Source organism: Polyodon spathula, chromosome 4, assembly GCF_017654505.1.
Source record: "Polyodon spathula isolate WHYD16114869_AA chromosome 4, ASM1765450v1, whole genome shotgun sequence".
NCBI classification, from domain to species: Eukaryota; Metazoa; Chordata; class Actinopteri; order Acipenseriformes; family Polyodontidae; genus Polyodon; species Polyodon spathula.
In genome coordinates this window covers 44,319,352-44,346,883 of record NC_054537.1, presented here as the reverse complement: position 1 = coordinate 44,346,883, position 27,532 = coordinate 44,319,352, and the positions used below count along the sequence as shown (strand labels likewise).

At 40.2% G+C, this 27,532-nt stretch overlaps 1 protein-coding gene across 1 annotated transcript in view; it reads left to right on the top strand.

Annotated features, from left to right (window-relative positions):
- The window catches only part of LOC121314568 (lanC-like protein 2), a 52,066-nt gene that overhangs the window by 4,855 nt on the left and 19,679 nt on the right, over positions 1 to 27,532 (top strand). The window contains exons 3-5 of the mRNA XM_041247982.1: positions 14,283 to 14,400; positions 18,693 to 18,900; positions 19,254 to 19,401. Of these exons, the coding sequence (XP_041103916.1) occupies positions 14,283 to 14,400; positions 18,693 to 18,900; positions 19,254 to 19,401 (474 nt within the window). The remainder of the gene's footprint in view (positions 1 to 14,282; positions 14,401 to 18,692; positions 18,901 to 19,253; positions 19,402 to 27,532) is intronic.

Genomic DNA, 27,532 nt, shown 5'->3' with positions numbered 1-27,532 from the left:
ATTTGTATCTCTTAAACATTTAATCTCCTCTTTGAATGTTCGCTTGCTGTTGTAATATTGGAAAAACATTTTGGAATTGGTTTTAGCTCCCTTAGCAATGTTCATTTCTAGTTCTCTCTTGGCCTTTCTAACTTCCTTTTTGACTTGCGTTTGCAGTTCTGTGTACTCTCTGCGTACTTTCTTTTTGGTCCTTTTTTAATGCTCTGTAAAGTGCCTTTTTTCACTGAATATTTTTTTTAATTGATCTATTAAACCATTTTGGCAATTTAGTTTTACATTTAGATTTGTCTACTTTAGGGATATAATTGTTTTGCACCTCTAGTACTACATTTTTGAAGAACAACCATCCTTCTTCTGTGGGTGTTTTCTCTATTTTACTCCAATCTACTTCTGTTAGTCTCTGTTTCATACCTTCATAGTTTGCTTTTCTAAAATTGTAAACCTTAGCTTTAGTCATTACTTTTGGGGATTTAAAAAACTCTTCAAATGAGACCAGGTTGTGGTCTGAGTTTGCCAGTGGTTCTCTGACCTCTATTTTAGTTATTCTATCTTCGTTATTTGAAAAGACTAAATCAAGTCTACTAGACTACTTCTCCACTCGCTGCCGCTTCCACTCACTGTCGCTGGGAAGACTGCCTCGTTTAACTGCGTTGTTCTGCTGTGCTGTTGGCTCCTACCCTCGCCCGTGTCTCAGAACGGCGCTGAATTTGAATCAGCTGCTCCGAGTTTCAGCTTGTTTGTTATCAGAAAAACATACGCGGCTGTTTGACTTTGAGCTGCTGCTGTGTTTCCCCAATGTCCTCTGTTTTCTGATTAAAGCAATTCAAGATACAATTTCTCCTTGCTGCTTCTAAACTGCTCTGTACTTTTCCACGCCTGTACTTCTTCCATTCACTGCCGCTTCCACTCGCTGTCGCTGGGAAGACTGTTTAAACAATACAGGGTAGAGCAGAAGACATGATACCATTGTACCTGTACACATTTAAAAGGTATGGCAGGAACTGTTGAGATGAATTTATAAATGTTCAGCATCAGATCACACAGATGCGCAGGGGGTGGGTCCAGTGGCAGCAGACAGGCAGACTGAAGAACAGACAGCGAGTGCAACGGCAACTAAACATCTTTTAACCCCATACTCTTTTAAGAGATACCAAAATCTTTGTGAAAAGCTCAAAGTTTAATATATTTTTTAAACTATTTTCAAAATGGGATAGGAAAACTCCGTAGTTCAGGGAGAAGGAACAGAGCGATCAGAATGGCGAAATTTTGAAATTATTTGAATACTTACTTTTGCTTTTGCCGAGCCATGGTGATATGCTGTAATATCAACACCCCCATGTGACCTGTTTTGACCAATCAGGATAGAGTATTTAAAATACCCATTTTATAAAGACGATATATTTAACATTTTGATCAGGGTTTATTTATTTTTTGGTACTTGTACATACTATTGTAACACGTGCAATTTTCTTGTGTGCTGTACTTCTTCACTAACAAAACAAATATATATTTTTAAAAATGAAATAATATCCTGGCCCCTTCTCCAATTATGTCTGGCTCAGGTAATTAAGTGATTACTGTACTTTAAAAAAAAAAAAAAAAAAAAAAACGGGTTATACAGCCCATGCCTGCCAGGAGGTAAAGGTCTCATTCCCTCAGCTATCCCAACTGTAGTTATGCTCCCCTGATACAACTTTGTTACACTTTTTTTTTACCAAAAACACTGCGTCAGGTTTTAGTTTTGTACATTTGCAAGTAACAATTACTACAGGTACTGAAAACTGTGATGAAGAGCTTTCCACCAGATCAATGGATCTGCTTCACTGTCAGCCAAAGGAGTATGCACCTTTGGGGTGGGGGGGAGCGTGATCGAGTCGTGGTCCCAGTGTGCTTGTGAATGTTGTCCAATAACATATCTTGTTATGTCTAAATGTTACATGTTTTCACAGGGTTTTGTGATATAAAAGGGCAGCTTGTACGCTGCTGTGGGCTTTGTTGTGGTGTGCTGACCTTTCAGTAAAACCTGAATGAGATCTTGCTGCGGTCGTCTGCCTCTCTTTTGTTTACCCTGGAATGCTACAAGATTTTACACATCATGGTAATTTGCTCAGTATCAGTTGATTTGAATCTGAAAAAAACCCATACCACAGAAGATGAGCATTTCTTAGGTATAATCTTATTTGAATGAAATTAAGTTAAAACTTTGCCACTTTGCTCTCTTTCACTTTTGCCTCTCGCAGCCATTGTGAAGTGACTATAACTGGCAACGACGACGTGAAGATCTGGACTCCCTAAGTTTATACATAATGGGGAGAGTTCATCGAATGTAGTTTAAACTGATTCTTTTAAAAGTTTAAAGTGATCTGATTGAATGAAGGGGTGCGTGTTGTATAAAGTAATAGTTTTGTAATTCAAAATTGAAATAACAAAATGTAATAAAAATAATACAATTCTGTACTTTTAGACCTCCCTATGAAGTTCAAACTAATCAGTCCAATGTGCACGGGGACACAAACTGAGAAGGGAAAAAAATTGAAACACATCTTCAGAATAGACATTTTAGGTTTAATTTTTCTTTTAGACACATCATAATGTTTAGTTTGTTTTTTTTCGCTCAGTTTGCGCCAATGTTGGCGATTAAAAAAAAAAAAAAAAAAAAAAAAAAGTATTTTTTTAAATTAAGAAAAATTCTAATTTATTTGATTTAAATCATTTTTTTTTTAAAAATGTAATTAATTTTTTAATTTTATTTAGGTACCACAAAATGTTCGTGTCAACTGACAACTGAGGAAGTCAGCACCTCGGGTCACTTTTTTAACAAAGACTCTTATTCACTGCCAAACATTAACTACTTTAGATGTGTAATGGCTGCAGTATAGGGCACTGACCTTAAGTTTAGGGTTTTGGTGTTGGGAGAGGATTATTCAGATGGTGAGTTTCTACTGGACCACCTGTAATTAGGGATGCAATGGTTATTATTTTCCCAAATCAAAGCTGAACCGAAACCGATATGCATAAAATTCCAAACCAAACCAATACCGAAACAAAATGATGCAGTGCTTTAATTGCTTTACATTTTCAAGGACAAGACTTTCAACAACAATGTATGTTGGCTTACAGTTAGGAGATCTGATGTTGATATCAGCTTGATATCAGAAAGCGGTGGGAATTGTGACAGAGATTGAATGACGCTTAGTGTTAGATATCCCTCCCAACCTGAGAGCGTGCTAGATAAAGGGAGCAGAGTACCCTGTTCTAAAAGGCATTACACTTGGGTAGGTGGAAGTCAGCCGGCTGGAAAAGGGACTGAGCTATATTCCCAAAGTCAATGACCCGAATGGGAAACGGCATGGCATCCGTGGATTGGAGAAGCGGATGTGCTGGTTAACCAAGGGGTCATGAGCAGGGGTATAAAATAGGGGTGTAGGAAAGTAATCTGTTCCTTTGTAAATGGTTAGCATACAACCTAAAAGAAGACCCTGCATCTGTAAAGAAATGTGAGTGTTTTGTTAGTCTGTCTTGCAACACTCTGTTTGTGTTGTCTATTCAAGAATACTAACACGATCTGGAGCTGCAGCAACAGCCCAGCATCAAACCCGGACACCAGCACTTCACTTTTCACGGAGAACAGTCTTTTCATCACAAGCACTTAATTCACGAACTGTAGGAACTGTGTCTGTGTCTTTGTGTTTTGTGTGGGTGATAAAAACTAGACTTTTGGTTGCGGGTCAAGCCCGTGGGATTTTACAAACTGAAGTGATACATGCCGCTGTATTTCGCTTCCATCATTTATTATTTACAGGTGTTTGCCTTAGGGCTCTGGACATTGTTATTATTATCAATAAACACCCCTGCACCTGAAAGTAATTGTCTGTGTGTTTTGCACCTGCACGGCACTGCACTCACTTGTATCCACTCACCAGTTTGTCACAGAATGCATACTGAGGACATTCTGTGCAGTAGTTTGTTACATTGCTAATACCCTAAAAGCAGATCTATTCTTCTAGATTTTTAAACGAACACATTTTCAAGCAAAGACAGTTAAAGAAGTACTTCCTTGAATTGGGTCTGTGTTGTCCTGCTACAGTAGAAAACATGCAAACCAAACACGATGCAGTTGAGAACCCGAAAGAGACGAACCCGATAGATGATGGTATCTGCCATCAAAATGTAATGTGCGTTGTTTTGTTAATTGTATAGTGTGTGTGTGTGTGTGTATATATATATATATATATATATATATATATATATATATATATATATATATATATATATATATATATATACACACACACACACACACTATACAATTAACAAAACATATATATATATAGGGAGTACCAATATGTAAAATGTAGCTGATTCAAAAAGAGACAAATACTTTATTACTGTAGTTATTTGTGAGGCTCCTGTCCAAGTAGTGGTTTATTTTTTAAAGATTCTGAATTCTTCTAAAGTGCTTACGTAGCATTACAGTTGGCTGCTACAGTACACGGTTGATGAATGTTTTGAGTTAGTACAAATGACCGCCGATTATAAAACATTTTTAAAACAATGCTAAAAGTGTCTGGAAATTGAATTCTGTTTGAAATATGCAGGTCTTAAGAGGCCACTGGCTGAAGGACCTAACTTATCACAGAACTGTTATTTGCATTAATCTCTAGATGGGCAATTACCGTGGACTTCATATACAGTTATTCACTGTCTACTGTCTTAACTTTGCTTTTGATAGACAAAAGAAAAGTGTGTGCCAGTCATCCCCTGATGACTGATGCAGTTGAGGGGGGCATGTGTATGTCACACTTTAAAGTTTGGCATGACAGCTTGTATTTTTGTGATGAAACTGGCTAAGGGCCTTCTTTTATATTGAGGATATTTGTATGTCACACATTTTAACATAGTTAACATAACTGCTTATTTAATTGTAAAAAAATAAATAAAAATTGATGCCATTACTAATAAGAAAAAAATCAGCGGTAGTCTTCATTTTAGTGTGCCGAATTAATGTTTTTAGTTTGGCTTTAAATTAAAGGCTTTAACATAAATGGTAAAAGAAAATACAAGTCATAAAAGTGATAGCATAATTGTTGAATTGTACTGTAAATCACTGTATTTAAATACTGTGAAAATCTGTATAACATCTTAAGGGTCTATTCACACTAGCATTTATTCGTTGTGTTTTCTAGGGCAAAAATTAGAATTGAATACAGTGCTCCTTGCTATAACGCGGGTCTCGGGCGACACACAATATGAGCATTATAACCAAAGAGCGTTATAAACTGGGGAGTTGGGGTGTGCCGCGAGACACACAACAACACACATCTGACTAAAATACAAAATCAAATAACTCTCTATAATGATTTCCATTACATGAGAGTAGATGTTGAACTTCATGCTGATCTGAACTCTGCTTTCGCCAAGATAAGCACCAACTAAGACGTAGCTTTGCAGTAAACTAATGTGATCCATCTGCATCTCCATCCATTTGCGTTGTTTTCCATCTGATGATGTAGATATCCATCTGTCTGGTGTTGATTGCTGAAGTGTAATGCTGGCTCCAGGGATCAGCTCATTTTGCCTCCCCAGCGCATCAGCACACACAACGGCTGCGATGCTGGCTCCAGGGATCAAACCAGTGCGGTCTCCCCAGCGCATCAGCATGACAACTGTCTGGTTTGAGCTAAGTAGGGTACATCTCTAGGGACCTCAAGAGAGCTCAACAGTGATTCTGGCGTCCCAGCATCACCCCCCCTTCATCCCCCACTCAGCTCAGCCCAGCCCAGCTTACTTACCTGTACATCAGCGTTGCTTTCTTTCTATTGTTCTTGAGATCCCCATCCAGAATATTTCCGTCTCAACCACAGCCAGTTGCTGCTCCTTTCTGTTGCTTCAGATAAATTCTTCACCGACGCAACGCTTGGCCACTGAGCCTGACGTCTCTGAGAAACCGGGTTGTAGAGTGTGCCACAAATCCTCAACAACCCACCTCCACTGGGTAAACTCGGACTCTTCATCCTCGATGTTCCGCTTCAGCAGCTAGTTGAGCATACCAAAGTTTCTTCCTCCCATACGCTTCTTCCACAGCATCCTCCCATGGCACTGTTAACTCTACCAGATGAACAACGCGTGCTGATCCAGACCACAAGACAATGTCTGGTTGAAGGTTAGTAGTGGCAATCTCAGGTGGAAAAATAAGCTGTTGCCCAACATCTGCCAGCATATTCCAGTTTCTAGCAGCTTTCAGTTGTCCTGGACGAGGCTTACTTTTAACACCTTTTCTTGGTGGTTGCTCTCCTGGACGGAGGAATATTGTCTTATGTGTGTAATGCTTTGACGGAACTGGTGGCAACTTATTGGTCAGGTTACGCTTGTCCTCCAATGCTAAGGCCAGACATCACAGCACCTGGTCATGGCGCCAAGTAAACCGCCCTTGGCTAAGACCCACCTTACATCCTGTCAAAATGTGCCTTAATGTTCCAGGTGATGAACACAGAGGATCAGAGGGATCCTCACCCACCCAGAGGGTTAGGTTCTGTGTTTAGGTTCTGAGAACATCATATGCTGATCTGATGAGGAAACTGATCCTGCTCTGTTCCATTGTCCACAGGTCTTGCCAGCCGATCTTGCGTTGTTCCACGCTCTTCCATTTCATCCATTCTCCCTGCTTGACCTGGGAAATGGCCTTTACACACCTGATCCTCTCCTCCTGCTTTTGCACCTCATTGACTACCAGCTTCCTCCGTTGAGCTGGGGTTGCCTTGTGCCATGTAGTATGAGCTGAACTGAGGCCAAAAGCTCATTTTCCATGCTGAACTTGCCCCATAATATCTCCGATTCAAAGGGCAGCCTTACCATCTTCCACAGCTTTCTTTGCTATTTTCTTCCAGTTTTCAACACAAGTGCTGCCCCCTTACGCATTTGTCGCGTGAATCTACCAATCTGTATGTGTTTCCTCCAAATTTCTCTCCAACTCAAACTTAGATGATTTTAGTGTGCCATTTTTTCACTGGTGAGTATCTTCTTTAGTTCTCTCACGCTCTTTCTTTTTGTAGCGTTTCCATAGGCGCTCAGCTCTGCTCAATGTTGCAAGCTTATCTTTTATGACCCTGTGGAAGGGGTGTGGGTAATTCACTGACCAGGAGACAGACAGGTGTACTTGGAAACACCACACAGGTGCCCAGTTTTATTTTAGACCGGTTCTTATTTTTCTCCGGCAGAGGGCACTGTTGACCGTGGGCTGCCTATCAACGATGATAGACAGCACCACGGAAATACCACAGCTGGTACACAAACAGCAAATGCACTTGCAGGTGCTCAAAGAAATAATAATGAAAACAGAAGGCGAAAAGAACAAGGGAAAACAAAACAGTAACAAAACTACAAATAAAAGGTGCTGCACTCGGCAGCGTTATCCCGGTCGCCGCTACCCGCACGACCCGGATCACCGTCCTACTCTATCGGCTATCTAGCCTGCTCTTTCACAATACGCCGGGGTCTGCCCAAGGATTCCCCGCTCTCTCTCTCTGTCTGTGAATCTTTATTTCTCTCCCGGCTGATTCCCGGTCCCGAATCAAAGCTTCTGCACTCTTAGCGCGTCTAAGTGGGCAGACCTGAGGAAACAGCAGAGCGTTATTTTATAGGACCAACAATCACCCAAGACCCACCTCCCAGCCATTCAGAGAGGGGGAAAGTCCACACACCCACTTTCCCACCTCCCCGTGTCACTGCCATGACTCACAGGCGGTTGTTGGGCGACTGCCGCCCTCTTCCTGCAGCCCGTGAACACGCCAGCAGAGTCAGTACAGATCTCTCCCTGTTACAGACCCTTTGTAACAGATGGAGTACCTCCTTCTGACTTTGTTCTGCTTTTCTCCATTGCTTTCTTAACTGCCTCCGTTCTCTAACTAAGCATTCAATTTCCTGCTACCAGCTATACTTTCCTGGAATAGTTTGTACTTTTTCCTTCCTTTTTTCAATTCCAAACCTCTTGCTTCCATATGCGTAGATGATGTACCCAAATTTATCTAGCTTCTATTCAACTGTTCCATTTAACCTTTCCAAAGTAAAACAGAGATCCGTGTTTACTGTGTCCCATGCAGTTTTCTCACAAGCTCTTGGCCATTTAACTCCAGGCTTGTGCCCATTGAGGTTCTTTTCTCTCTTACGCTGGTTCGTCTGACTGGGTTTGCAAGGATCATTAGGTTCATCACTAGTTGTATCCACGCAAGTCCTCCTCACGTCTATGACAGGGGTGCTGATATCCTGAGAACTGTGGCTTGCTTCCTGTCGCTGGATTTCATTCGACTGACTTGACTGACTTTGTAAGAAGTACTGATCAGTGCGAGGCCCTTGTCCCTTCTCCCTCAAGCTTTTCATTCTCCCTTGATGAATCTTCAAACCCCTGACCATTGTCGCCTTGCTTCAGCCGCAGACTCAAACCTGGAGTTCCATGCCTTTGCTAACTGCAGATCTTGAGCTAGTACTTGTGAAGTACTCTCCATTCTCATATCTGTTTCTGTTCCTAAGTCCTTAACCGTATTATCCAATGTTGAGTCATCTTCCTCCCCCGCTCTCTCAGACTCTAGGGGTATTTTTCTCTTTAATTAACTAGAAGCCTTGGGCGGGTGTCACCAGCATCCTGTTTACCTTTGAAAACAAAGAGCTGGATACTGCCGACCAGGGTAGCTAACCCTTGCCAGCCCCAATGGGGTCTCTTTTTTTCCTCCTGTCAGCTGTCTCTCCATGCTGTCACGAGGTCTTTCCCTTGTTGCCAGCTGCGCTATTCACAGCAGTCACTGGATGTGACCAGATCTTCGTGATTTCCATTACATGAGAGTAGATGTTGAACTTCATGCTGATTTGAACTCTGCTCTCTCCAGGATAAGCGCCAACTAAGATGTAGCTTTGCAGTAAACTAATGTATATCGTGAAGCAAAAATGTAACCTTCCGTGAATTAACCATGTATCATGTTAATGCACCATGTAATCAATGCTATGTTTTTTACAAATAAAAAAAGCGACAGTAGGGATGCTAAATTCCGTGTTAAGTTAATAAATGTTTTAGCTTAAATATATAGTTTAATCGTTAAAGTAGAAACATTCTGAAAAAAACGCTGTGTAAGGGTGATAGTATGCGTCCCCCTCTGTGCATTCTCGACAGTAGGAGAAAACTGGAAGACTGCCGTCTTGGGGGAAGTGCATAGCTGCAAGAGCGCTGAGCATTTTAAAATAACAGCCTTCTATAAATTTCCGCATATATGTTTACACATAGGTCTTTTACATCAGGTTTTCTACTGTCCTTAAACGCACACCAGTACCTGTTAATCCATTTGTGTATCTCAAGCACAACAGAGAAACGCATTAATAGTAAAATTGGTTTAATTTATGTTTTTTTTTTCTTCTGTGAAACCACTAAATGGGCTTGTGGCAGGGCAAAAGCCCTGCACGTGTAACTACTGTATTGTTTTATAGGTATAGTTTAAATAAAATATTAAATGCCAGTGTGTACTAGATATGGCGGGTTTTTGCAATTGTAAATAAAGTTGAAAAGTTTTGAATTTCAACTGATGATCATTAAGCCCAGCCACATGGTATAAAAAAGGAGCTGGAAAGCCAGCTCCTTTGGTCTAGTTTCAGCAGTCTAGACCAAAAGAACTGGCTAGGGATTAATTTAGGGGATTTTGATGTGTCAGAGAAGGTTCCAGAGCAGGACCTCCCTTTTAGTGGGAGCAGCGCTAAGCCAGTGTTTGGCAAACTTTTGTTTTTGGCTGTTTTCTCCCTGTGTTTTGTTTTAGAGTTACTATTTTGATTACACTCTGTATGTCCTCCTGCACTAGGGCTATCATTGCTGGTACCCTAGTGGCAGCCACCTGTCACTGCAACTGTGTGTATTTGAAATAAAACCTGGACACCCGAGAGGCATTGTCAACTGCATCCCCCTGTGTCTGCCGAAGCGACTCATCTTTATTAATTTAAATACAGTTACTCCTCATAATGATTATAATAGTGTGTCCAGCAAAACCCTTTATTTTTACCTTTAATAAAGATTATTTGCTTATTAACATGTTGCTATCTCGTTTGCATGTGAAAAATGAAGGCTTGGCCTATTTAAAAGCCCATTAAGTTATTTGACAGAAAATAATAAGAACTAAATTAAGCCCTATATGTAAATAAATGTATAAAAACAGTGAAGCAATGTGAAACAATAATAGCATTGGCGGTAGGATAATGGCCTGTTTTGATTAGTGGGCGAGCAATAATTGCATTATTACAGAAATGATATGCAGTCTAATTATTCAAACAGTGCTAAAATCCAAATAATCAATATATAAATTACTAATAGCAATAGTTTGTACTTATCTGACTGGCAGCAACAGAAAACAAAGAAGACCAAAAAATAAACATAAAATGGAAGTATTTCTGTTTAAAAAAAATAAATTAATAAAAAAAAAAAACACAGCCTTCTGTAATCTGGCTCAACAAAAGACAGTAAAGTTGAATCCGGTATCCTCCACAATTGAAATTGGTGGCATGCCGTTTGCGATCATCTCCACCTCCTCCACGCTAGATCCAGCTTCAGTAGAAGCAGACTAGCCATGTGACCAAAAGAATGCTGGACATTGGGAGGTGAATATCCAATGACAATGATGCCAAATGAGATGTCTGTGTTAAGTGCCAGTGCAGTTTTTCTTCAGTTCAGATACTGTATCAAAAGGGAGAGACAGAAATGGAAGTTAGAGTGAGAAGTTGTTTATAGTTTGAACAACACCGGTACTGTATTTACTGTAGTACTATTGCATGAATCAATAGTATAGGGAATTGACATGCTGTAGGAGTGTTCTATCCGAGGTGCGTTATAACCGGGAGCCTTATAGCGAGGGAGCACTGTACTACTTTTCACTTGAGCATAATTGCTGTGGAAAAATATGCGAAATAAGCTGCGAAAAAAAATCGAAACAGGTTAGATTTTTAGACGAGAAACACAGCAATCAACACCCTGTCTTGCTAAATTTGGATATAATATAGGCAATATGGGGTGCACTCTGCCGTATGGTTATTGCTCCAAAGAAGAGAAAGATTGATCTACAAAAATGTGTATGTACGTGTATAGCATATCCTGGGTGCTAATAAAAAGGGAGCATGAGAGAGCAACTGGGAGACTGTGAGTGTCAGGTCAGCCGCTGTATTGTTTAAACAAATTAGAAGTACAGATAGGACTACCAAACGCAGTCATTTCGATGCATTGTGATTTTTTTGTATGTGTATTTTTTTTATTTCTCACAGATACCTTGTTACCGACGACTCCTTCACAACCGTAGCATACAGCTATAGGATGGGTATCTCAACTGTGTGTGGAACCAAAAACTTGTAGTCAAAACAGTGTGTTTATTTTAACATGTCAATATAGTGCTTACCTGGAATTCTGATTTTCTCATAATTCCTCATTTCTGTTTGTATTCTTTATCAAAATATTTCTTGTACTGCTTATCATAAAGAACAGGATATTCTGCACTGCTGGAATCAGACTTTCCGCCATCTTGCCTGTGATATTTGACATGCAAGTCGGAATACAACAATAGCAGAGAAATGCCAGGCGTGAAAAACGCAGCGAATAAACACTGTAAGCCCTTAAAGCCTATATTCGGGTCTTTGCGGGTTCAAAATAACCAGAGCTACCCTGTAACTATATGAATAAATTTAGAAATAGTTAGGAATCTAAAGATGTGTCATGGTTGCTATTGTAAAGGGTCATGGGTACTAATATTGTTTCAGATGTTTCTTAATGTGTCAAGCTAGAGAGCCAGTGAGACCACAACAACTCCATGTTAGGACAAGTTACAAGATTAGAGACAACAGAACTGTATTCTGGTCTGCCACCTTTTGGTCATTAAATTAGACCACCCCTACCTGGACTTGCTTCATGTTAGCAAAGATGTGTGCAATGGGTGCAATTAAAAATAGTTTAGTTAAACACTGAGCAAGATTATATTTGAGAATCATCAGGTGTGCACAAATGAAATTGTGGCTATATATAAAAATAAAAAACAACTAAATATTGGATTCATAGTATTCACTAGCAGCACTACTTATCCTAGTTTTCTCCTGTAAAAGCTGACAGCAGCCTACCCAGTTCCTCTGTGTTCAGCATTGTACAGTCATGCTTCATTTCCTTAGACCCAGGTGCAATGGGGTTTAACACTAGAACTGCCTGATTTTCAAACTACGTAGAACCGCCACGTGGGTCACTTTGACCCATACAATTTTAAAATGAAAGACATACCGTCGGATACAACTGAAAAGTTATATTCATGAACATCATATCTAACATTTGCATTGCAGAAACACCGTATTTAAATGGAAAATTAAACATAAAAGGCTTTATTTTTAAAATGAGCACATATATAGCATGACTACAAACAGTGAAAAAATATAATAAAATACACATTTCAAAAGAAACGGGTATGTACATATGCCAATATACAGGTGTAAATGGGTATATGTACACACAAAACTATAGAACGGAAATCATTGTTTCTAATACTACATAAAAATAAAATATAACACTACTTAAGGTATGATGGCTGCATTGAACTCTATGGATGAGCGTACGCGTCTGCCAGCTGACTGTGCCTGCATCCAGGAGCTGTGTTGTAAACACAGACGTAGTTCCATTGAACACTATTGTGTAAACACATGTAAACTGGTACATACAAACCTGCTATATATATATATATATATATATATATATATATATATATATATATATATATATATATATATAACATACGTTTCCTATTATGCACATAAGTTGTTATCCTACCTGTCATTTCAGTTTGCTCTATGCATCTGAGTGCAGCTTGCCGTATTCCAGTCAAAATGACTACTTTCAAGATTAAATATTTCCTTCTGATATATTCCTAGTTGCATTTCTGGAACAAAACAAAGGATGGTTGTCTCCCAGGTACATTGAAAAATAAGCAACTATGCTTTCACTGAGTTGGCATCTTGACAAATCCACAGTCATAGCAATCTCTGTCTACAAACAAAGAAAGGCTTGAAATAAAAAAAAAAAAATGTGTGCTAGGAGGAGGGGGCGTGTCTTGTTTGCTGCATTTACCAAAAAAATATATAATGTTACGTTATATTAAAAAAAGACATATATTGTAATGCCTGGGTCACATTGACCCTTGTGGCGGATCTAGATAGAACTGTTTATAACTTTATCATTTTTGCAATTCTGGCTATCAAACGGCATCAAGATATTTAATTCATATATTTAGGAAAAGTCAAAAACGGGCATACACGTATGATTTACAACGGAAAAGTAATTAACAGTTTAATTGCAAAATGGGTCAAACTGACCCACATGGTGGTTCTAGTGTTAAAAAGGACATGCTGCAGCTGTTTAGTCTGCCTCTGAATCACGTGACAGACAATAAGATGGGCTGTCAATCCCAGGCTCAGAAAGTCAGACATTTTAAACTGCTGGTTTCTGGAACAGATACACATTTAAACCAATTTTGTCCAATGCATGTATAATGTTAGGTACTTTATCTTGTGTCACTGTGTATTGTGTCACAGTTTATCACCCGAGTCTTATTTCCGTCCTGCTGTCTGCTCTGTATAGCAATACAAATACAAAAAATGACAATACTATTCATATTCTAATACATCAGATTTAACTTAATATGTTACTGAACAAGCTGAAGGGTTTAATACACAACACATGACTTTACTAGCTTTTTGTATTATTGTATTTATTCTTGCAATATCTTTTTCAACATATTCGCGATTGTTTTGATATTTTTATTAAAGTATCCCTGGTCGTAAATCCAGTTATTTTCATTTCACATCAGGTCTTCCCGTTAAAGTGTCTTCAGAATTCATAGCATCAGTAATTTCATTCCAACCTTGTCAATCACAAACATTTCACTGGTTTCCGACTCCTCTCCCAAATGTCACTGGAGAGCCAAATTACGTGTGCACTGTGTAGCTGCAGGAAGTACTAGTTACTGCAGTACTGTATGAAGTGTTATTGAGCACTCTTTGCAGTACTGTGTGAAGTGCTATTGAGCTCTCTTATTGCAGTTCTGTATGAAGTGCTATTGAGCACCCTTATTTTATTGTGATCGCCATAAGGTTGCTGATTTGTGTTGCAGTCAATGCATACTCTACAAGCAGGGTAGAACATACTAGATTCTTACTGAATTTTTGAGTAGTGGGGCAGGTGCTCAGTAAACCCTCAGTGATGGCTAGCAGTTGAAAATGCTTTCTCTTTTTAGATCAGCGATGGCTTCAGGAATAAGGTTAACAAGAAGATCAATGACCTGCTACAGCAAATGGAGGAGGGCCTGAAGATGGCCGACCCACACGACTTCTCTGCTTACACAGGATGGACAGGTGAGTGAGTGTTCGCTGGATCTGGTACATTTTTTGTTAACTAGATAATATATCTAATTTCCCCACTGCTGTGGCTGGAAATATTTCCTTGTGCTGCCTTTTGAAGCCTCCCTGTTCTTGTAATTCTGCTGTCACTTCTGGCCACGTCATATCTACAATGTATAATAATCTCACTTGACCTGTGACCTGTCATGGCTTCTATGTAGTGGTGATGTGCCTTTTTGGTTTTACCCTGTCAAAACATCATGGTGCTGATGTAAGGATAGATGCAGTGCAAGTAATTGTAGCTGCAAAATCCAAATTGCCTAGTGGCCAGGCAATTATTTTGCACTGCGGCCTATATAAGCTTAAGAGCAATGCAAATTACTCAACACAGACAAATAATGAGCAGCAATCATGATAACGAGGGTCGCAATGAATGGCTGCACTTTAAGTCCAGAACACACTGCCCAATGCGATCGTCGCATCTCAATGGAGGAGGTCGCGTCACAAAAAAATGTTTGTGAGGGGGCATCACATACTGCCTGATAGAATCCAGAGATGCACAATTTGTGAGGTTTTCCTGATGTTTCACCTGCCCTGGATGAATAAAATACAGCGACAATGGGGCAAATCAATTGGCTGTGGCAGTACTAATATCTCTAATTTTGACTAGAAGGCAACAGGATGGTGAAAACACACTCTCTTATACACACACACACACACACACACACACACACACACACACATATATAGTAACACAGCAAGGAGGTGGTTAATATCCTCCCTGCCAAAAATCTAATTGTTTAATTATTTTATTAGTTAATTATCACCTGTACCTGGCTATTGTAAATTATAGCCAGGTGCAGGGTATTTTAAGAAAACAGCCAGTCCCTTCAGGGCTGCTGCTGTGTGAAGGAGACCAACTGAAATGGTGCTCAATCCTACCAAAAAAAAGGTAACTGTGTTTCTTTTTTGTTTTGTGAAACACTGTTTTCCAGCTGGGAAACAGCTTAGCTGTCTGGCTTACTAGAACTAGGTTCCTGACGTGTGCAGTCAGCGCTCTAAAAGCGGAGTTAGGTTTTTGGTTTGTTTTGATTTATTTTGTAAACATTAAAATGTGCGTAAGTACTTTTCTTGCAATTCCTGTGTTAGGGTCGTGTTTTGAAGGGAAAAGAGCCCGAGAGAGCCTGTGTGGTAAGCGTCTCCTTCACATATGGTGTCAGAAGCACCCTTCTGACTCAAAACACGGAAAATGGATTTGAAGGACTTAATTGAACAAATAAATAAAAACACTGCTGCTCAAATAGAGTAGAACAAGAAATGGAGACTGGAGAGGGGGCTGCCGGAACGAGAGATGAACAGACTGAAGCAGCTGTGAAGCCTGTGAAAGAAGCCCCATGGTCTCCTGAGAGGAGGAGTGCTTCCTGGAGCCAGAGGAAGTGGAGCCAGTGCATTCTCTGGAACCAGGGGCTTCAAACAAGGGAGGAGGTGAGATCTCTACTGCCAACACAGCCTCAACCTAAATCCCTGAGAATAAGTCCGTTGCAAAGCAGTGCAGTCCAGTAATCTGTGCTCCTGAACACCTGGTAAGAGTGCCTGGACCTCCAGCCATTGGACCTGAAGATCAGTCCGGAGCACCACAAAGCACAGTCTCTTACCTGGTCCCCTTCTTCGCTCACCCTGAAGCCCCAGATGTCGTGGCGCAATCGGAAACTAGATTTTTGCCATAGTGTTCTTGTTTCTGTCCGACTGAGTAACCTGTTTTTACCTTTCAAAACATTAAAGTGGCCTACGATTATGTGGCTATAATGTGCAGTTTTTATTCTTCTTTCAAAAATAGCATAAATATTTTTCATGTATCATTTAAACTTTTTTTTTTTTTTTAAATTCACAACTTTTTTTTATTTTTCAATCGTAGTCTACTGCATAGTAGTAGTTACAGCATGTGAGCTGTATTGTATTACTTGTAGTTAAAATAATATAGGCTACTTTCTGATTACTAGAAAAAGCTATAATATTAACGTGCATCATCTCACATTTTAAATATTATAATAAATTTTACTGTGATTATGTGATTGTGGAGTTTTGTGTTTGTTGTTGTTGTTTCGATATATATATATATATATATATATATATATATATGGTTGTTGTACCATTAAAAGAACTTACACTTGATCACACGTGTCACTGCTGTTCCATAGTCAAGGAATATACAACATAAACGTTTTTTTCCACTCATCGCAAGTAAAACTGGACATGTACTGTGTCCCACATTTTATATTTGAAAACCTACATACTATATGAAAATCTACCTATGGGAAACTGAAGCCATAAAAAAGGATTATTGTAAAATTGTGGAACTTTGGATTTTTTTCTAAGACCTTGAAATAAAAAAGATTGAATATCTCAAAACTGTTTGGAATACGCATTACTGTTCTTCGTCTGAACGATTTATTTATTTAACCCAACTTGTTATGCTACGTTCCTGCTCGCCATGTCATCACAAGCGAATCTTTTTCCTTTGTGGCTCAACTATTTTTCCCAAAAGGCTTTGAAAAATGTGCTTGTGTAAGACTGTCCATCATTCACCGTGTGCTGGTAGATGAGTCAATACAGACTGTTTAGTTTAATTTCATTTTGCCCAAATGAAAGCTCTTTAGCATGATCACGTAATATATGCATGCCACAAACGGGGACATCAGCGGACGGCGCTGCTTGTGAAAAACAAACAAACAAACAAACAAAAACAAAAAAAAACCCACGTGGCATCCAAACGAAAAATATTTTATAAAGAAATTGTACAGACCAATTACCAGAATCATGTTCCGAAAGATGCAGCCCAAGGAATACCAGTCACCCTAGTCACAGGGAGATGAAGCAGTTGTGGTTTCAAACATAACCCCTGGTCCCAAAAGAACATTTTCACAGACTGCAAGCCAGAAACACACAGCTTCAAAATCACAGCTAAGTTGTTTTCCCCGTTGTTTGCTATTTCTTTAAAATGTGTTGAAATATATTTTGGAAACTAATAAAAACTGGATTCGAAGAAATAAAATCCTAAACACATTTATTATTTTAAAATGAAGGATTTGTCTCACTATGATTTATTGAATTTTAATGTCAGAATTGCTGCAATATTTTACTGTCAGTAGTTACAGATGAAAACATGGTAAAAAAAAAACATGTTTTTTTAAACACAGTAGTGGCTGTACAATCCTACTAATATTATTAATCATATCAGTACAATCTTGCGTACAAGCTGTCCCTTTATACCTCAAAACCCTGTGAAAACATGTAACATTTAGACATAACAAGACACGTTATTGGACAACATTCACAAGCACACTGGGACCACGACTCATTCACGTTGCGAATATAACGCTTTTTACCATCGTTTTTTTGCGGGAAAATGGTAGCAAAAAAACACCCTCCTACCGCACCAGTGTTCAAACGGCCTCCCTGCAAGCTCTTCCTACAACCCTGAGAGAGAGAGAGAGAGAGAGAGAGAGAGAGAGAGAGAGAGAGAGAGAGAGTTTTCCAGTTTGTATATCTGCCTTTACAACATTATGACATTAGCATACGGAAATGAATAAAGAAAAAAACGTGACAGAAACTTTTATGGAAATAGGAAGCATACAGTAGTTTTTCAGATTCTGCGTTGAAATTACAGTTGCTTTTGCAGATTGTACAATGTTTTCCAGAAACTCTTGCTGTCTTCACATTTGGTACAGATCTGCATTTTTGATTTTCTTAGTATAGCACTTTATATTACTGGTGGCTTTATTTACTTGATGTTGGAGAGGCTATTGGACTTAAAATCCTGCTAAACCAACAGTTGCTGCAGTGCAAGGAGAAAGCAGTGAAAGACAGTGCCTGTTTACTGATCACGCAGCCCTGTAATTTCTGCCACACTAACCACAAATGTCACCACCAGGCACTGATGAGAAAGGAGTTGTATAGGTCATATTCATTTAACTTTGGGACTTCTTGAAGAAATGTAACTTCCATATAATGTATTTAAAAGTTATGTCAAACCATTGTGCCACATGTTAGTTTTACAAATTATATATATATATATAATATATATATATATATATATATATATATATATATATATATATATATATATATTGTATATATATATGTGTGTGTGTGTGTGTGTGTGTATATATATATATATATATATATATATATATATATATATATATATATATATATATATATATATATATATAATGTCACTGCAAGCCATTAAACCTGTTTGTTACATTGTTGCATGTTTTGGCTTATTTCTCCTGTTCTGATCCCAGGTATAGCCCTGCTGTACCTGCAGCTTTACCAGGTGAACAACGAGCCGGCCCATTTGCAGAGAGCCCTTGACTACGTGAAGAGGACCTTGCGCAACCTGAACGGCAGGAGAGTCACCTTCCTGTGTGGCGATGCGGGTCCGCTGGCTGTGGGGGCTGTGGTCCACCATAAACTGAAGAATGAAACTGAGAAAAAAGAATGCATTACAAAGTAGGCACAACAGCACAACTTGGGTAATGTTATATCTTTCAAGTGCTAAGATTCAATTCCTAGCCCAGACTGACCATGTATTGCAAAACCAAGTGTGTAGACTTGCATTTCTGCTTGAGAATGAAGTTCTGGGACTTCATTTTACCCAGAAATTCCTTTTTACAGACTACCACCCATGAGCTCACAGCATACATGTTATTATGTCTGAGAATAAATTAAGTTATTCTCAAATACTATATCTTTGTGAACTTTTTATTGCAATTAACTTAAATGAATGATATAGAAGTGACTGTTTAGAATTATCCAAACACTCCTTCTGTCATTGTTTAACTCATGTTCTTTCTGCCTCTAAGGCTTCTACAGCTGCACAGAACAGTGGTGGGCTCTAACTCCGATCTCCCCGATGAGCTGCTTTATGGCCGGGCTGGTTACCTTTACGCACTGCTGTATGTGAACAAAGAGATCGGGCCTGAAACCGTACCCGAGTCCAACATCAAAGAGGTGGGAGAGCGCAGCTGCAAGCTCTGAGGTTAACATTTCAGCACTGTGGGCTTTTTAATACCTGGACAAACACGGGAGATTTTGTAACATAGATGGATACATTGTAAACCATTTTTCTTTGTGTTCTCCAGTTAGCATCTTTAAGACCTAGGATGTCTTTATTATCACAGGTACCTGTGATGTTTCAAAAATAGTGTGCTCTGTTATAAATTGGGTTAGTTTTGCTAGAACTATAAGTCAGTTCCCTCCACAAGGGCTCAGTCGGATTTAGGTCCTAAGATTAATCAGTACAGTGCTAATTGGCAGCCCTACCTAAATGCTTTTTTTTTCTATTGCTATATAAAATAAAAGGTAAGTGTTAAAAAAGAAATTTAAACAAATAAATAATGAATTAATAACATTTACACATGACTTTGAGAAAAATAAATGTGTAAGCAACACCTAAACCGATGTTAAAGGACACACTGATAATTAAAATGGTATAATCTGTCAAGCTATTTATATTCCAGGTTTCATGGGTTGTATTAGCTAATGTATGGCCAATAAAAATGAGGTATACTTCAGCAACACTGAATGCAGTGGATTTAAACTTCGTTTTTACACACCTGAACTTGTATATTATACCTTACTACCAGAATAAGTTATACAACGATTTAGTACAATAATGGGGTGGAGTGTTTTTTTATTGCAAAGATTCACATTCTCGATTCAAAATTGTGTGGAAATAAAATATGGCACAGTTATAGGCCTGCAACATAGAGCAAATGAAGTCGGTTAAACAAAATGATGAACCCATTTATAAGGATGTGAAAAGCTAAGAATAATTTGAATGAACAGTATTTTCCAGGGCAGTAGTTCAGTGTTTTGGGATTGCTGGTATATATAGAGTACTGCATGGGGTAGTGTGTGGCATGAGCATTTTTATTACTGCCAGTTCTAAGGTTCTGTGCTGCTTGTTGTGGGGGGGTTTACTCCACACAGTTTATGTCAGTGAGTTATATAGACAAGAGTGCACTGCATAACTAATTGTATTAAAAATGATAACTTGAACAAAATGGAAAATAAGGTTTGCATTATGTGAGACAGTACAGAGAAAACCAAAATTGCAGTGGTCTGTACTAGGAGTTACAACATGACTGTGAACAAAGTGAACTGTTTAAACGTGAAACTTTAAAACAGCAAGTTTCCTGTGGTTTTTCAGTGTCGTGGAGCTCAATTTTGTGTGCCAGTTCTGTGTTGTGTTTTTTTTTTTTTTTTTTTTTTTTTGCAGTCAGGTTTCCGTGGCAATTTTGTTTTTTTCAAGTAGGCTGAAAAAAGGTTAGTGGGCGTGCTAATTACACGGTTTAACATTTTTTATATACAACTGTTTTGTAGCTTGTTCCAAAGGTGTTTGAGCTTGGTAGTATTTCTGTGTACCTTTTTTGTGAGAAGTGGCTTACCTTTAGTCAAAATCATGGTGTATTAAAAAGCATCTTTGTAAGTGGATGGGAGATTTTTGGGGTGGCTGATTTATAGATACTTATGTAGACTCCCTCATGGAAAATGTAGTTCAGCCTGAGGATTGAATACACAGCCTGTTGCTGAGGTGGTTTTGATGTGGAAACATGGGTTTCTCTTGAATTTACCGGATGATTCACTGGACATGAAGGGCTCTGGAGGGTTTTCTCTATCAAGTACACACTAGAGAATTGTGGCGATATGTTGCGGTTTAACAGCTTGCGCTGAGATAGCGATTTTGAAGCCTGGTGTCTGAACACAGCTGGTCAATAGTAGTACAGTTGAACTGATATTTTCAGCAAAATAATTTTATTATTATTACATTCTTGTTGTTGTTGTTGTTAAGCATACATAATCACTATATTATTATTATTATTATTATTATTATTATTTATTATTATTATTATTATTATTACCTTGTATTACTACCGATGTTCTGCAAATCTATTTTTCTACTTTATAGTAAACGCTGTTAAAGACTGTGACACATCAGATAATGGGTGAGTGTTTGAACCTTCTCTGACCTAATTTACTTATGGATAGTTATACACAGAACAAGGTCGTGTGCCATGGCAAGACGCAAGACTTTTATTTATTTTTTCTTTTAAAAACAGTCCGGTAAACAGATATGGCTCATAATCTTCAAAACTATGAGCTTGGTAATATTGGCATGTGTCACATAGAATACAAACTTGTAGCTGGCTTTGTTGTACAGATTTGTGCCACAGAACAATTTAGTGAAAAAATTTATTTATCATAAAAGCAAACAAACAAACCAGAAAAAGCTATAGCTTAAATGATGTCACATGATCAAGTGTGAATGCGGGACCTTTTTTGTGTCATTTTTAAAAGCCAGCAAAAGTGCACATTTTTCATTGAAATGCTGGATATGTAGGCTGCATGTATGCTCCGGTTTATTTTTGCTTATTAATAAACCTATTTTTATGCAACTTGCATAATCGGAAAGAAAATATCTTGGTGCTGCTAAATGCACCACCTGCAAGACTACTGGGAATACATGAACTTGTTTTTAGGCGTGACGTGATTTGAGGCGTGGGTTTGACGTGTTTTCAAGGGTATAACCTTGCTTCTGATTGGTCAGTCGCGAGACAAAAAAACAAAAAAAATAGAAACAGGTTCTATTTTAGCAACGCAGAATTTTCTCAAAGTACCGTCACTCGCTGCTGGTGTGGATTCTTCCATTTGACTGCAGTGACTTCTAAATTATTTGCTCGCATCCAAAGTGGGTGCAGCTTAAATCTCATGGCAATGTGTTTATGTATTAATTCATGTATTTATTTATTTTTTAGTGAGAATGTTATGGGTAAAGAATGTTGCCCTCCCAAAAAAAAATAAAAAACCCTCACGATATGAAACCAGGCTCACCCTGCTGCAGCAGTGTTCCAGTTACCCATCATGGGACAAGATGTTAGATGAGGAAAAATAGCTGTAAAATGTTATACAGTGTTTAAGAAAATAAGTATATAGTAGAAATAAAAAAATAAAAATAAAAATGGTTTATCTTTTCAGAATTAGATGCAGAATAGCCACCCAAATGACTTCAGACTATATTGTAAGAACACATACTTTTTGTCAGATGCATGATTTCCATGAGTAGATGTTAAAACTTCATGCTGATTTGAACTCGGCTCTCGCCAAGATAAGCACCAACTAAGACGTAGTTTTACAGTAAACTAATGTGATCCATATGTGTCTCCATCCATTTGCATTTCCTTCCAAATAATGATGTAGATATCCTTCTGTCTGGTGTTAATGGCTGAAGTGTAATGCTGGCTCCAGGGATCAGCTTATTTGCCTCCCTGGCGTATCAGCACACACAACGGCTGTGATGCTGGCTCCGGGGATCAACCACAGTGCGGTCTCCCCAGCGCATCAGCATGACAACCGTCTGGATTGAGCTAAGTAGGGTACATCTCTGGGGTCTTCAAGTGGGCACCTTCCATCCTCAGTGTTTCGTCGACTAGCCCACGACACCTCAAGAGGGCTCAACGGTGATTCTGGCGTCCCAGAATCGCCCCCCTCCGTCCCCCACTCAACTCAGCCCAGCTTACTTACCTGTACATCAGCGTTTCTTTCTTTCTATTGTGCTTGAGATCCCCAGCCAGAATCTTTCCGTCTCAACCACAGCCAGTTGCTGCTCCTCTCTGCTGCTTCACATAAGTTCTTCACTGTGCGACGCAACTCTTGGCCACTGACTCTGACGTCTCTGAGAAACCGGGTTGTAGAGTGTGCCACAAATCCTCGACAACCCACTTCCACTGGGTAAACCCGGACTCTCCATCATCGCTGTTCCACTTCAGTGGCTAGTTGAGCATACCGCAGTTTCTTCCTCTCGTACGCCTCATCTACAGCATCTAAAGCACTGTGAGCTTTTCATGCAGCCATTGCAGCCTCATGAGAAATAGGAATTCCCAAAGCAGAAGACATCAAACAGCAAAGCTGGGTCATTTAGGGGGGAATGGCTTTCATAGTTTTCTTGGTTGTTTTAGTCATCAGTTGATGATGGAGCCTAGTGTAAATATCACATGTAATTTAGTAGAAACACAGTAAAAACAAATGCAGAGAAATTAAACAGGTTATACACAAATCCTGTTTAAATCTGGGGTCCAGCAGTTACGAAACTGAAAGAACCTCAAGAAAAATCAGAATTCCACAAAGCAGCAGTAACAGTTGGCAATGATTTTGTATCTGTGATGCAACAAACTAAAACACCTGTATATCAGCAGTTTCATTCAGGTTGTAGAGAAAGAGTGGGGGGGGGGGGGGGGGGGGGGGGGGGGGGGACAACAGGCAGAAGCTATTTTTATATTTTAATAACTCCCAAGTATTGCTTATTGTAGTTGTACGCTTAGTATGTTACTTAAGTATACTTGCAAATGTGTGCTAAACTGCACTGAAAGTAAATTTTCCTTAAAGTATGTTACCAAATAGTAAAGTCCAAAACATGTTGCCTGTATGGCACACCCACTGTTTATATAATTACCAGTATTTCCATTCCTGGGGGCTACCTCCAGATCAGTCTACCAAATATCTCAATATAGTTCACGATTAATGCAAGTAGAGGTGCAACACCACAATGATAGACTGTAGATCAAACTTCCATTCTTTTATTATTGTTTCAAAAGAACAAAGCTAAAAACAGAGCAACGTTTTGGCCAGATGGCTTTCTTCAACAACAGAAACAGCACACACCATTAAAATACATTAGCACATGACGTCAGTTAGTTAGTTGGTGATTCAGTCATTCCAGATAAACAATTCAAGTAGTCATCATGATGTTTGTACAGTACTATTGAATTACAATACAGATATTTGAAAACTTATATTTATCATACATTTCAATAATACATTATTTTCCAAACATACTCAAAAATATTTGTGGCTGCACATACCACAAAAAATATTGTGATCAACAATTAAGTCATTTTATTACCAAGCACAAGTATCTAATAGTTTATCTATCAAGGAGAAAGCAGCTTAAGTCATATTCTTCATTGAGTCCCATAGGACTCATGCTATCCAGTGTAAAAATCCAGAAAGCTTCTCAGCATAACAACAATTGTTGTCTGTTACCCCCTCTAGTGGGCATCCTGTGTTTTTTCTGTAACCTTGAATCTTAACATAGATGCTGTATGTTTAGCTTCCTTTAAAATGTTTTGCTACCTGGGAATCCTGTCTAATTGCACTCTTATGCTCAAATGCAGGTTTTAACAGGTCTTGTAGTTTCACCAACATATGCAAGTCTGCATGGACATTTTATCAAGTAAACCACATAATCAGAGACACAGGAAATGTAGTCCTTAATATAGTATATTCCATCCAGAATATGGATAGTGGAAGGTCTTGGATCTGGCCAAAACGTTGCTCTATTTTTAACTTTTTTTTTTCCCCACTGGGGTGGTGCTCGGCCAGTTGTGCACCACCCCTGGTCACGGTTGGTAATGACATAGCCTGGATTCGAACCTGCAATCTCCATGCTAAAGTGCCTTTACTGGATACGCCACTTGGGAGCCCCCTACTTTGTTCTTTTTAAACACTAAATAATAAAGAATGTTATTATGGTGTTGCACCTCCTACTTTCATCAATCTTAAAGTATGTTATACATTTGTTGAGGTGGGGTGGGCTCACGGGGAACCTTTTGTGTATCGAACAATTGTGTATTGAAGAATTTAGTGAACCAGTCAAGCTACAAGGCTTGATCCACCCCTGCTAATTACTAATTGATTGTGTCCAGTGTTAAATAAATGCAAAGTCCTACAAGTTATATTTTACTTTTGTGTGTGTCTTTTGTGTGATGGGGAGGGGGCAAGTAGAATTTTTCTGGCATTTTTTCAAAAATTCCACCCCCTTGATGCATTAATTTACCAGCTTTCAATGCAGTTATACCTGCAGACATTTGTATGATTACATACACTTGACATCTGCTGTATGTGCTCTCAGCTGTAGTTTAAATGCATCCCCTGCTTGATGTTGGTAAAATAGGGCTTACATAAATACTTATGTTTTGTGGACCTGATACTTTCAGCTTTTGTTAGCAGCTCTTTTGTAGGAAATCTTGGTAGGAAATTTGTATGTCACTGTAACAAAGTGCCCGCCCCTGTGTATATTATCTGTTATGTGTTGCGTGTGGTATGTTTAAATGTTGGTGTATAGACATTGGTACATGGGATATAAACGGGTCTGTGTAACACGAGTGTTTAAAAATGTATATGTGTATTTAGGCACGAGGATTGCACAGCACTTCACGTGCAAGTAAAATGTAGTAATATGTGAGCACGGGGAATTGCACTTTATTAATTCACATGCTGGGATTCAAGTGAATAATTAATTGGTAATTGAATCCCAGCACAATAGTATATATAGATGCACGTTGTCACATACTGGGGTGGGGTGTTCGGTGAGCGGAGAACGGGATTGGAGACGGAGGAAATAAGTAAAGTAATAATAATAACAAAAAGTATCCGCTCACCGTGTTTGTCAGTGTCTGTCCGTGCACCGTTTTGTTAAGTTTAGTCTGTTTTCGTTTGTCTATTTATTTTGGCGTAGAGTGCCGTGTCCTGTGTTTTTCGTGTTTGTTAAACCTTTTATTTTGTATTAAACCGGCGCCAACAGGCGTCTTCATCACTTCATTTCATCCGTCCTGTGTTTTGTGTATTGCATTACTTTCCTGGTTCTGACGCCGCCCACTTCGGCCGTCTCTGTGACACGTGGTGTCCTGCGTGGGATTTAACAGCGCCTCCAAGCGTCAGACCAGGAGAGGTTTTTTTTTGTGTGGGAGAAAAAAAAAAAAAAAAAAAAAAAAAAAAAAAAGGGGGCGTCTTTGGATTACAAAAAAAAAAAAAAAGAAAGAAATGGGGAGAAGCAGGAAAGACGATAAAGAGGTGAGGGACAGGGAGGAGGAGTGCCGCCTAAGGGCCAGACATCCCCGGCGATGTAACCAGTCCTTGCCGGGGTGCCTCCTCTGCAACCAGGACCATCTCTTTGCCAATTGTCCCTTCCGCTGCCCCTACCAGGAGGGAGAGGAGGAACTGCCGCAGGAGAGGAAGGTGAGGAGGTGGCAGAGAAGGGGAAAGGGGAAGAGGAAGGCAGAGGTCCCACCGCTGTCTCCACAGCCGCACCAGTCCCCTGCAAGGGAGGAAGAGCCGCACCAGTCCCCTGCAAGTGAGGGAGAGCCGCACCAGTCCCCTGTATCAAGGGGAGACTACACACCGCTCCCACCTCCACCACCAGGAGACTACACGCCGCTCCTACCTCCATGGGCAGGAGCAGAGCAGCAGGAGCTGCCTCTGCCTGCCGCCACCTCCACCGGCAGGCGCAGAGCAGCAGGAGCTGCCTCTGCCTCCGCCACCTCCACCGGCAGGGGGAGAGCAGCAGGAGCTGCCTCTGCCTCCGCCACCTCCACCGGCAGGGGGAGAGCAGCAGGAGCTGCCTCTGCCTCCGCCACCTCCACCGGCAGGGGGAGAGCAGCAGGAGCTGCCTCTGCCTCCGCCACCTCCACCGGCAGGGGGAGAGCAGCAGGAGCTGCCTCTGCCTCCGCCACCTCCACCGGCAGGAGCAGAGCAGCAGGAGCTGCCTCTGCCTCCGCCACCTCCACCGGCAGGAGCAGAGCAGCAGGAGCTGCCTCTGCCTCCGCCACCTCCACCGGCAGGGGGAGAGCAGCAGGAGCTGCCTCTGCCTCCGCCACCTCCACCGGCAGGGGGAGAGCAGCAGGAGCTGCCTCTGCCTCCGCCACCTCCACCGGCAGGGGGAGAGCAGCAGGAGCTGCCTCTGCCTCCGCCACCTCCACCGGCAGGGGCAGAGCAGCAGGAGCTGCCTCTGCCTCCGCCACCAGCAGAGGGTGAATGCCTGCTGGGTCCCTGTCCACCAGCAGAGGGTGAATGCCTGCTGGGTCCCTGTCCACCAGCAGAGGGTGAATGCCTGCTGGTATCACTTCCCCCACCAGCAGAGGGTGAATGCCTGCTGGTATCACTTCCCCCACCAGCAGAGGGTGAATGCCTGCTGGGTCCCTGTCCACCAGCAGAGGGTGAATGCCTGCTGGGTCCCTGTCCACCAGCAGAGGGTGAATGCCTGCTGGTATCACTTCCCCCACCAGCAGAGGGTGAATGCCTGCTG